General features: G+C 31.6%; 1 protein-coding gene across 2 annotated transcripts in view; it reads left to right on the top strand.

Annotated features, from left to right (window-relative positions):
• Positions 1-13561, top strand: part of LOC125072683 (insulin gene enhancer protein ISL-1) — a 50699-nt gene that overhangs the window by 35752 nt on the left and 1386 nt on the right. The window contains exons 3-8 of one of the 2 annotated variants that reach the window (XM_047683347.1): positions 6788-6918; positions 7270-7337; positions 7888-7990; positions 11866-11983; positions 12472-12634; positions 13120-13270. In XM_047683347.1, coding sequence (XP_047539303.1) covers positions 6788-6918; positions 7270-7337; positions 7888-7990; positions 11866-11983; positions 12472-12634; positions 13120-13270 — 734 coding nt within the window. Of the gene's footprint in view, positions 1-6787; positions 6919-7269; positions 7338-7887; positions 7991-11865; positions 11984-12471; positions 12635-13119; positions 13318-13561 lie in introns of both variants that reach the window. The other variant, XM_047683346.1, reaches the window with a different exon arrangement.

Raw genomic sequence — 13561 nt, 5'->3', positions numbered from 1 at the left:
GACTGGCTGCCCTTGGTTCCAATCTAGACACCAACGTAGCACCAACGTGATATCAAGATTAACATCAATACTGTGAGCCAATGTTTTTACAAGCATAAGGACTATATCATCTTAGATCCCAAGATTGGCTGCGCATGGACAATGAAATGAATGGTTTATACAATGTCAATCAAGGGGATAAATGCATGAAGGAAATAAATAATAACACTATTCAACTCCCGACGTCTCCTTTTGTCTGCTGTCTTGCCTGTTATTCACGATAAAGAAGATGAAGATTATCATTCGAATCGATGACATTATTTAGCTTTTAAAATACCCAAAACTTGTCTATACGACTTATAAACGTTATTTTATGGATTAAAACCCTACTAAAATTAAGAACTTATTAACTCACGTGCAAGTAATAGATAATTAGAAGTATTAGGCAGTAGTAAGGTGGTGCAAGCCCTCGTGCCCAGTTGCGTGATATATTTAGTATGTGCTGCAGACGGCATTGCAATACTTACTGTAAGATTATACGCTAACGAATAAACAACTTACAATAACTAAAGCCACATTATATCATCTTTCAAAAACACAAACAATCAAAGACAGACAAGCATTAATGCTTATATTACTTGAACTGTATCGCAACCCGTGACCTTTTATCGAAAGCCAGTCACGATGACTACCACAATCAAGTGTGAAGATATGTTAAATCTCTTATCCGTTGAATGCGATGGGATGCTAGATTTTGAATTTATATCAAGAAGATGATTTATAAGTTCTTTTATTCATTCATTCGTTTGAATTGTCAATTAACTCTCGGTACATTTCGAACAAACAATCATTTTATTATATTCATTACAAAGACTAAATCATCCTTATATTTTTAAAAATTAATTTTTAATAAATAATACCAAGCAACAACAAATAATCATACCGACTATCCTAGTGTGAAAATAAATCTGTAAAATACAAGTAGGTAAAATTTAATTTTGCCGCTCGGATATCTATACGGCGGCTAGTATAGTTTTCAGACTAGACCTTGAGACGCAATGCAAATAAATCAATTAAAACCGATAATCATATTTTAATAACGTTTTTTTGTTTATATCGGTCTCTCATACCTACTCACAAACTTGAAACTAACTATAAGAGTATAATATTTACTTTATAATTATATTTATAGTCCGGCTTACATTTCAAAAGCTCCCCTCTATATTTAGTCTATGGTACAAAATAAACCCTAAAGTCGTTTAAAAAAAAATTCATAACATGTCAATCATAATTCATCTCGGCGCCACTTTTTAAACACAGACAAAATCTAAAGATGAATTCACTAAAATAACTTGGCTGTTTACCTTTTCACCCTTCTATCTCGCGGCTAAAATATAGAATTACACATCAGCAAACAAAACTTTACACGGCTTCGTTCTTGCTATCCCCGTCAACTTTTTTCTTTAGGTAATAAAGAATAAATTCGTATGACAAACCTTTAAAAATAATTTGGATGAAACACGAATTGTCTTTGCCGCTTTGAACGGTGATGTGCCGAGAAAAACAAACCAGCATTATGTATTTTGGCGCCAAAACAAACGTCAGTTTGACAGCACGGCGGGCGGCGGGAACCCGATATGTCTATGGTTCGTTTCCGTTCGCCGGAAGATCGATTACTTTTTTCAGTCTAATGCATTATTTGTTTTTATATTTCTATGTTAATTTACGTGTTTTCCCATGACTCGATCGTTGTAGGTGTGATTGTTTAAATTGAGTTTTATCTATGATCATATTTGATTTCACTACTTATATGATGGCTGATTGAACATTTATTTAAATCACTATTGAACTTCCTAATAAATAGTTTTCTATATACTTACTACCAAATATGTTACAATAGTTTTTGAAACTTTAGATAACTTTTAAAACATAAAACCTTTTTTGTAAGTATGTATGTAACCAAGTCATTGCTATGAACATATGATTCTCAAAAAAAAAATAATGCAGTCGATATAAAAAGTAAAAATAAACATAGAAATATAACAAAACGGACACGCTTGTTTACATATAAAATTACAAACCAAACATCCTTACATTATATCTATTAATATTTTTAATTAAATAAGTCCGGAAACACGCAGAGGAAGGACATATCAATTAATGACTAATCCAAAAACAAGTTTACTTTTAATATAAACAAAAAAACGGACTATATTCCGGTATTTTAAGCCGAATTTTTAATGAGCAATTGGACTTAAACCCACTACTTTAGCCTATCTATAAAAAATTACAGTAATGTTTATTTTCAAGAAGAAGTGATATTACGTATTTATACCGCTATTATAAGAAGGGAAAATGACAGTAGGAACTTTCAATAAAATATATTTACATTTAAAGCCAACTTCAGAAATAAGGAGTTTAATTTATCATAATCTTAAGTTCTTTGTTGTAAACAAAGTGTAACCAGAAAAAAAAAATCTGTGAGAAATTGTCAGTAGCAACCCGCTATGTTTTTTAAGTGGTGCTCGAACTCTTTACAATGGTGTCGGATTGCGATACCCTAAGAAATATAAAACTGGATCACTAGATTAGGTGTTTTTATGTAAATTCATGTGGACTATAAATCAACTGTGCATTTAGCCATCGGTATAAAATAATGCTTATTCAATACGTGTATGACGTTTCACAGTACAGTGCCAAGAGTCATGTCAGTGTGACTTCATTGCCTCATAAAACAAATCATAGACAACACAGCCCTAAATCTGGACGACCTCACGCCCCGCAATTAGCGAAAGATGAGACAGCACGTGCGTCTCCCGTTACTGTGTATAAACAAACGGAAATTTTGAAACGAACGCACACTTAGAGATACCTATACATACATTCAATAATATCCATGGTTATATAATTTGAAGAAAACAACAAGGATTTTCATTCCTTACGATAGTTTTCTATATGCTCCTTAAATTAAATACAGTCTCTGTTATTTATGTAATTACTCGTATGTATATATACGTACCTATGTACATAAAATTCACGTCTTGTCCATAGTCTAAATTTAAATCGGTTAAAACTGCGAACGCATAAGTTTATATAATAATTAATAATATTATATACGAAAATCGTCTCCAAAATGATCCGTATCTTCTGGTATAAACGTAATGTATTTAATTGGTATAGTACATTTTTAATTACGAATTAAAAAAAAAGTCACATTTATAATTATCTACAAATATTATAATTGCGAAAGTTTGCCACAGACCGAACTGATCCGAATGAAATTTTGCACAGGGATAGATTATAAGTAGTTCCCGAAATGGGTACCCACTACTTGCGTTTCGCTTTCTTTTACCTACCCAAAGCACATGTAACTTGGATAATGATAATAAGAAATTACAAATATGGCGGTCATTCGATTTTTAAAAGTAAAAAAATACGTTTGAAAGTATAAAAAACAAACAAACTGTGTCGAAGACAGCTCTGTCTGTCGAGCATGTAGGTAAGTTATCATGGAAAATTAGAAATTCATCGTTTCCCTATAACATTTCCTTACAAAATAACTTTTTACTGGCCGGACTCGGGGCTTGGACCTCAAAAAGACATCCAGTATCAAAGAATCGATGCTAATTATTATAAAACAAAAAGACAAAGTAAATCATAAAGGATGATTTTTTTAAAAATTAGTAGCTTTTATATTTAGCGGGGTAATATTGGTGTTAAATACGGGCGAGTAAAATAGGCAATATCACTCGCGTTACGTTTGACATCTCGTGTGTGGTCGATGTTTTCACAGCTGCCTGTCAATCATTCGAACGGTGAACAGATGTTGAAATCTCTAGATGGCGTTTGCGAATTTATCATCGGAGGAAATATGTAAACTAAACGAATTTAACTGTTTTTTTAGCTTAGTATTTACTTATATAAAAAAACATACTTTTTTTTTGCTGGGTAATATAAACTACCCACCCGATGGAAAGTGGTCACCATCCCTAATAAACATTAGTGCCGTAAGAAATATTAACCATTCCTTAAAACACCAATGAGCCACCCACCTTGGGAACTAAGATCTTGTGACCCTTCAAACTCCTGTGGATGGATCACACGGTCTAATCTAACCTCTTCCTATTCTATAATAAAGGCGTCGCCAGCCATACTAAAGTGTGTCACATCCCTTATGCCAGTAATAGAACTGGCTCACCCGTTGACGTTCATACGAAATATTGAAGAATCACGTGGTTCGTGGTACTCAGGTGGTCCTACATTATTATTTGCGTTCTCGGACTGGCAAATGTGCTGCCTATTGGTAAGTGGTCCCAAATGACATTGGTACTGTGAGAAATTTTTGCCTCGACCGTCCACAGTCGGTAATATTCGGTTAGTTCAATAACGAAATTCTTTTATATATAGTCTGTAATGAAAATAACACTAAATTTTCCAGTATTGATATATTTACAGAATCAGTTGCTAAATTCAGGAAATTTAGCAACTGTTAGAACCATAAAGCCTAGATCTTTTATTTGTTTTTTTCAAATTTGCCTTTTTTTCATAGGTTTGTTTTTTCTTATTATTATTATATTAGATATTATAATTAATTTTGTTCTGCTCTTATTATGTTTTTAGTTATAAGTGGAAGCTTTACTAGTATATGTGCTAATTTTTATGCTATAGCTTTAAGAATGACTTGTACTGTTTGTTTCCCTAATAAAGTAAAAATAAAAAATAAAATAAAAACGACTGTATAGGAATACATATTCAAAATGTTGCAATATATTAATATTCAGTCCATGTATGGCCCATCCATTGTATGGCCCATCCAAAAGTGCTCAAAAATGCCAACCTGAATAAATAGATTATAAATAGGTAATATATATTAGATTTGACCCTATTAAAAAAACGCTAAAGCCTTTCTTAGACACAAAGGACTTTACTTTGAACCGTGCGTTGACAGACAAACTATCAGTATCACTATATCTCTGCTTTTATATTCATATATAGGTAGAGATAATTTTAGGTTCTTAGGGAAGATTTCATATAGACATTTATTTATTTATTTGAAAATTAATTAAACTTAATATAATTAATATAATATAATTTAATATAATTTCATATAGACATTTGTTTATTTATTGTTTCATTTTCACATAAGGTGTGTTTACCGGTCTTTGTTCGATAACAAAAATTTTAAGTAACCCTTTACTTTCCCTTAGGGATAGGATACTTAGGGATTCTCACCCCTTTGAAAAGACACCCCTTAAAGATGTAACTAAAGAATAATAGTCTGGGTAACATTTAATTTCATTTACAATGTACTTTTTAAGGTATATAATTACAAAGTGCTCTATAGCTCTATATTATTACTTGAGAATAAAATTTTATAAGAGTATAATTTTGTTAATAAATCAAAGATCGATTTTGTTACGCTAATTTAGTTCTTAGATATTATTAATTATCATGATTATTGCATTAAATATCGCTTGAAGCACTCTCTTAAATTATTTTGTATTTTTATTACATTAAAAACTCGATAGTTGCTCCTCATGGTTACTCGCGTTAAGCGTTACCGCTCCCCCCCATAGGGATCATATCGAGGTGTTATAGTATAAATTTTCTTAATAAATGGATTATCAAATAAAGAAAATCTTCACCGTTATAATATTGTATCTAATTCTTCTGTACGTGAGTTTATCACTAAACTCCTCATAACAAAAGGCTGTACCGATTTTGAGGAGGTCTCTGGTTGATTTAGCTTGATTTAGACTTACCTACCGTAGGTTGCGCTGCAGTCGGGTTGTTGTAAAAATAATTATATTTCACCTGTAGGAAGTTGAGATGAGCAGCGAGTGTTAGTACAGATACAAATTTGTAATAAATAAAATATCAAAGCTTAGAATTAAACAAAAAACTGTAGAAAATACACAAAACAAAAAAGCAAATTAAAACCTCTTTACAAAATAAAAATAACGAAATATATAACCTGTTCACGGTATCTGTAACGCGAAAATCGTAAAACCCTAACCGTAAACTTATTTCTAGGGGTATTGACCGGCACTTAGTAAAGGCACCCTCGCAATCTCGCTAAAAGCATCGCGTATACCGCTACGTGTAGCTTTATAGCGTTCTATAGACAAGTACATGCCTTGTATAGTGTATACGTTTCATTGTGTTGATTAGAAGTATTTATACAAGTATCGACGTTTTATTTTTCGAAATGAAAATTTGTATTCAAAGAGGAATTTGAGTTTCTATATGTAATGTTTTAATGAAACGATTTTGATGTAAAAACGTTTTAACTTATGTTTCGGGTGTTGTATACATGTATTTCATTTTAGGAAAACAATGATCACGTTTGTAAGAATCAACTGAAAACTGTTGAAAGTCTAGACGACGTATTAACAATACAATCTATATACATATATATATACCTACTGTAAGTAGACACCACCAGACAATGGCTGAGTAACAAAAACTTTGAATTAGTTTATATACAATGTATACATTTATATTTGTATTTACCAAATTCAGAATCGTTAAAATTTACAAAATTATAGTAGACCTCCTACCTGTTTGGAATATTGAGTCTACCGAGGAGAACGGGTATAGGTATATACTAAAAAACAAATCTATGACATTGAACTCACCTCAAAACATGAAAAGATATAACACAAGCCCAAATGAAAATAAAAAGGTTTCACCGACGAACCACCTCCCTCCGAACAATTTACGTTCATTTTCCATCCACTGAACTCCATCCAAAAATAATTTTCTATCATACAACACCTTTATTAATAATATGTAAATTTGTCGACAGGTTATTCGGTACGAAATGCGACAAGTGCGGCGCATCATTTAGTAAAAACGATTTCGTGATGCGAGCGAAGACGAAGATATATCACATCGACTGTTTCAGATGTTGCGCGTGCGCAAGACAACTAATACCAGGTAATTATGTCTTATATTTGCGGTAGTTACACGTTGTGTTGAGCCCTTATGTGATATTAGCAGCCTGTAAATTTCTCACTGCTCGGCTAAGGCCTCCTCTCCATGTGAGGAGAAGGTTGTTGTTATGTGATATATGATCGTTTTATTCTCATTGTACATAGCATAGTTGTTATTATTCTTATCAGCAAAAATAATAATGGATAACTCGCAATCGCGATAATATTAATTTGATAATCGCTTTCGTTGTTCCGTTTTAACGTCTAGCGAGTGTATAAATCGATTTATACGTGTGACTATTATGTGCTTAATATAATATATTTAAATCAGTTACATTTTAATGTTTTGTTGCAGGCGATGAGTTCGCGTTACGAGAAGGCGGTGCTTTATATTGTAGGGAAGATCACGATGTCTTAGAGAAAGTATGTATCTTTTGTTAATAAATAATTAAATATTTTTTTCACCTTTGTTATATACAGTTACTTTATATATAAACAATACATTCATTAAATTCATGCATGTCACGTCATTGGTCTAAATTTAAAGCGTGTAACTGGGAAGTGCAGCAATAATATATGGTAACATTTTAAACTAAAACCTCCTCCGAAACTGAGTCTTACAGTATAGTTTTATGTCTGTTGGTTTAGTAGATTTTCAGTTCTATATTTACAAATAAATAAATAGTCTTTTCGTTATTTAGTGTAGATTAAACATCGACTAAGATAAGCGTTCTAGTAATTATTTCATAATTTTATCAGTCTTTTGTTTTTTTTTATTAATAATAGAATTTGACTATTTAAATTTTATTATTTATGAAATAATAGTTTAGTTTATCTTCTAAGTATTAAAAATGAGACAGTTTGTATGTTTGGATATTAGTTTCTCGTTATTATATTCGATATTATATTTCATACTCTTTGCTTTACTATCAACATATTATTATATCAATATATAATTATACAATTCCAACAGAGTGCAAACACGAGCAGCAACAGCGGTAACGCGGAAAGCAACAACAATACAACACTTAGCAACAATAATTCACACCATCCCCATGAGCTGGGCTCTATGTCAGGTAAGAATACGAATCTTCGGACTTATAAAATACTTTATTGCACAAAACAGTATATATATTCCACGAAATAGGGGCTTAATGCTAAAAATAATCTCTCTACTAGCAAGATTTTCGTTATATATGCAAAAAAATAACCGAAAAACTGTTAACAAAAATGCATATAAATCAAAACATTGCTCGTTACTTCAAGAACTATAGATAATATTGACGACTCTCTATTATATTCTTAATAATATTCTAACAGGCCAAACTTGGAAGTGAGAAGTAACACTTCTATACATTGGCAAGCTCGTATATCAGTATTATAAAGAGGTAAAATTTGTTTGTCTGTAGCGAATTATCTCCGGAACTAATGATTCAATTTTAAATAGCTATTCAATGGTAGAAAGCTACATAACTCCCGAGTCAACATCTTAGTTTTAAAGGCTGGTGGTGCATTGGTGATTAAGGAATAGTTAATTTCTTATATCATTATATATTTGGGGTGGTGACCACTAACGATTTGTCCGTCCGCCTACCTATATCATAAAAAAAAAACTATATCAAGTAGCATGCTACATATACAAAGTAAAGTAAGTATTGAGTAACTAATAGAAAACTAGCATGCTATTTTTAATGCTATAATGCTAATTTATAATATCCTTAACGATTACAATTTTAACTAGAAATATATAATGACAGTTACGCCCATCTATCTCTATGTGGAATCTGTGTATCGATATAAAATCAGTCGGATGTTGTTTTCATTATCAACAACACGCATAATGAGGGATAAGTCGCTATCGTAATAACATCGCCGCGATAATCGCTTTGATTGAACTGATTTAACGTACAGCGAGCGGAAAAAATTGTTCAATATATATTTTTTTCGTATAATAAAACATAAAAATATATATATTAAATTCAATAAGTTGTATGTACTTTTGAATCGTGGTCATTCAGCATAATATTCAATGTTAAGGTACCGTTGGCATAAAACTTAGTAGTTAACTTTTTTTGGGTTAAATCAGCGACAATTCATCTACAATTAATAATATATATTCTCAATAAAAGACAAAGAACTTAATCGAGTTGTGAGTAACTCCACGCTTTTTATCATCTCTACATAGTATAAAAAAGTCGCTTCCAGCCCTCTACACCCTTAGATCTCTTAAGTTACGCAACGGATTTTAATGGAGTTTTAATAAACAGAGTGAATCAAGACTTATACGTGCATATACTTCTTCCTAAAAGTTGTATACAGACTAATTATTATTATAACCATGTGAGGCCGGGACGGGTATAAATAATCCTTACTGATATTATAAAGGCGAAAGTTTGTATGTATGTTTGTTACTCTTTCACGCAAAAACTACTGAATAGATTTTAATGAAACTTTACAATGGTATAGCTTATACATCAGAATAACACATAGGCTGTAATATATAAAGATATTGTTTGAATAATACCAATACCGAAGCCGCGGAGACTATTCCTCTATAAATAAATATTAATATTTTAACATAATTAAGTTACTTGATCAATGTAAATTCTTGGCAGTTGGAAGGTTTGTAGGTTAAAAAACATAGTGTATTTTTTTAAATATTATATTGATTGGGAATTTTGGTATTCAATCATATTAAAATGACTGGACGGAATCTTATCGACTGTTTCCTAGGATTATGATACGAGCATGATACTTTAATTAATAAAATTAAATACTTATTACCAATACTGAATATACAAGACACCCGAGCAAGTAACAGCTAGTTAAATAATAAAAAAAAAAACTAAACGTGCTTAAATAATTAAAAGAGGCAAATAGGTACATAATTATTGTACTGCACAAAACACTTTCGGAAAAAATAAAAGTCACGGCATATACAAAAGTTAGCATCAAATCTGCTGTTTGTTTGATAGGTATTATGTACTTATAAATTAAAAAATAATACAATAATATATTTTTTTAAAGTCGGTTAATGTCATTAAAACTTAAACGTAGCAATTTATCAAAACATTTTCATATCAGTACCTGTTCTGTTCACTGTACGTTATCTCACTTTGATGTTAGCCGACAAAGCCGCCGCCGCCTTTAATTCGCCGCGTGAAAATTCGAGTGTCTTTTATCTAGTAATTATATTGTGCGACCTAAATTTGACCTTCAATGCCCTATTAGGTACATATACAAAAGCCATAGTTAAGGATTTATATCAGACAACCATTGCTGCTTTACGATTTCGCTTCTGTTATTTTACGAAAGTAGTTGACAAATCGTTCTACATTCAAATTTGAATTTCATTATCATATCATTATTAAAACTAATTTTAAAATCGGACGTGATTATTTTTTATAATAAATATTGAATCTATGATCCTGCCATTCTGCTATAATAATTAATTAGCCACGCAATAATTATGAATTGAACTTAATCTTTAAAACGCTGCACAGATATTTTTTTTTTTATACAAATACTTTATACATAACCTATATTCAACAAAATTATCAATTATCTTATTTAAAAAAAATATATAATTTTTACTACATTTTTTTCGTAACGAATGTTCTAAAAACTTAGCTAAGTACGTGTACGTACTTTTCATTCATTATTACAGTTTAATACTTGACATCTCCCTGCACAATTCACAAATAACCCTTTATGAATTTGTAAACAGGCGTCATACGGAATGTCTAATTAAGCATGTCCAATTGTCCAGTGACTTAGCTTAGGTGTGAAGTAGGCTTAAGTGTAATTAGACACCCGTGCTCAGTGGGGTTGCCAGCGTTTGTTTTGTCCCGAAATATAGGGGATATGTAATTTATATAAAATATATTTTTCATATTCATATTTTGTTTGTATTTAATACAAAATAAATTAAATATTATCTAATTATATCAATTAATTAATAGTTATTAGTATAAAAGTATTAAAATGTAGATACTTTCATTTAGATGTGATAGTCAACTTTATTTATAGTAATGATATATTATGTCCCTAGTTAATCACCTTTGATTCAATAATATTTTCGCTGTGATTAGCTATTGCTATAAGTAATAATTCAAACCCTATAAGACTTATTATTATTTATTATAAAATAGTTAAAAAAATATATTATAATTCTCATCTCCAATCATTGATTACGTTTAATTTGTATTTTGTTAAATGTTAAATAGTGATATTTGATATTATATTGTATCTACTGTTGGTTGGCCTAGTGAAAATAAAATAAAAGACTAGTGGTATAGTTCTTTATTGTTTTATATGACCAGTGACCATCCGTGGCACGTGCCATATATTAATGAACAAAATTAGACGACATAGATGTAATCGATATCATATCATTTTCATCTTAGTACTCAAGAATAATATAGCTTTCTATTAGTAATATTTGTTTAGAATTGGATAATTAGTTCCGGAGTTTATCCCTTACATGCAATTAAACATCTTTATATTACTAATAAGTGGAGATGACATCATCGAATTATAATACGTAAGACGTACTATATCATTTAAAGGTAATCTTTTAAACGAAAAGTTAACAATTATTAGCATATTACATTCTAGAGAATAAATAAAACTTTACATAAACTTTGTATTTTTCATCGTTATGAATTATCATTTCAGATAACTAAAGGTGATCATTAACATCTTAGGTAGGTAGTTGATTAATATACCCAGTACGATGTTACATCAATCATACCGATATCTGATTTGCCTTTATGTTTTCAATTTTTTGCGAATGTCCGATGACAATCTCCTTGTAGGAACAGGTAATCTATTTAATAAAGCGATTCGAGAGTATATTACAACCTTTTGGCGATAAAAATTGACGTTGCTAAAAGTTATTTTTAACACGGTTGAAGAATAGTCGTTATTTTATTATGTACTGTTGTTTCAGATTCGGGCAGTGAATCAGGTTCTCATAAGAGTGGTCGGGCGCGACCAGGAGCTGCCGCTGACGGAAAACCGACTCGAGTACGCACCGTACTAAACGAAAAACAGTTACACACACTTAGGTAATTAATCTTTACAATAATAATAAAGTTTTTAAATAATATTATAAACATAAGAATTTGGAAACCTTATAGTTTGTAAGTATATTCATTTGATACATCGTCAAATATTTGCACCGACATGTTTATTATTAATATACAATTATGTTATTCAAATTAATTATTCCGAAATTCTAATTAAGCTACATATTATGTCATTTAATTTGTATGCACAGCTTTGAGGTGATTAAGCTTAGAGAATATTACAATTACAAAATAATTTAACTTTTGATACTATCGTTTTGTATTTGTCGGTACATTGAAAACTTAAATGTAACGATAAAATAACAAAATGAAAGCTATTTTTATTTTAATAACTACTTGAAATGATTATTTAATAAAATACGGTTTGTATTAATTTAATAAAATTGTTTATCTTAAAACCGTAATTTTGTTATCAACAATATTATATCGTAAACTAACACTAACTAATAGTAACTCTTATTTCGCAGAACTTGTTACGCTGCGAATCCGAGACCCGATGCTTTAATGAAGGAACAGCTGGTCGAAATGACTGGTCTCAGTCCGAGGGTCATCAGGGTGTGGTTCCAGAACAAACGATGCAAAGATAAGAAGAAGACGATACAATTGAAAATGCAAATGCAACAAGAGAAGGTGATAGTCTGAATAAATGATTATATTTTGTTATGTAATTGAATCCTGAGTAGAATTTCATCTTTGGGATTACATTGAATACAATTATTATGATTTTTAGTGATTTTTAAGAAGTTAAATGTTAAATAGTCTGATGATAAATGATATCCTACTCTAACATAGGAGTCGAGAGAGACTTAACTCTCCTTATCAATATAAGTCTCTCCACGCACATAAACAAATTTGGTCGTAATCATACATATTTACTACTATGAGTATAATGGAAATAAATTATGTATCTACATGCTAAAAATATTTTTTCGCGCATTCTCACTCCTTATCAAATAAACATTATACAATAAAATACACAGCGTATATTCTTATATAATGTATACAAGTAAACCACACCCGAGTCTCTCGTAATAAGAGTCTCTCGGGCCACTCGTAGCGAAGTGGACATAAGTAATTGTCAACCCACAAGGTATGATATTAACGGTGCGGTACAGGAAGGCCGCCGCCTGGGCTACATGTCCATGGGTGTGCCGCTAGTGGCGGGGTCGCCGGTGCGGCACGAGGCGGGCTCGCTGGCGCTGGAGGTGACGGCGTACCAGCCCCCGTGGAAGGCGCTGTCCGACTTCGCGCTGCACGCCGACCTCGACCGCGCGCCGCAGCACAGCGCCGCCTTCCAGCAGCTCGTCAACCAGGTCACTTGATAGCTCTGCCTTGTATCTTAATACACCGTGTTCATTATTGACCCAACCAACCGACTTGGTGATCGGTGACCACCCCATCATCGTTTAAAGCAGTCTCACGGCGTTAACACTAGAGCTAATACTAGAAGTCTAGAAAACTATTCCTGTTCTAAGCACACGCGACCCAGACGAAATGTGGAAAATAGGGATATTGTCAAAAAAATAATGTTGACCAACCTGCTTTGACCAACCAATC

Source organism: Vanessa atalanta, chromosome 22 (assembly GCF_905147765.1).
Source record: "Vanessa atalanta chromosome 22, ilVanAtal1.2, whole genome shotgun sequence".
Taxonomy (NCBI): domain Eukaryota; kingdom Metazoa; phylum Arthropoda; class Insecta; order Lepidoptera; family Nymphalidae; genus Vanessa; species Vanessa atalanta.
Note: the sequence above shows the minus strand (reverse complement) of the source record. Positions and strands in the feature narration are given on the sequence as shown.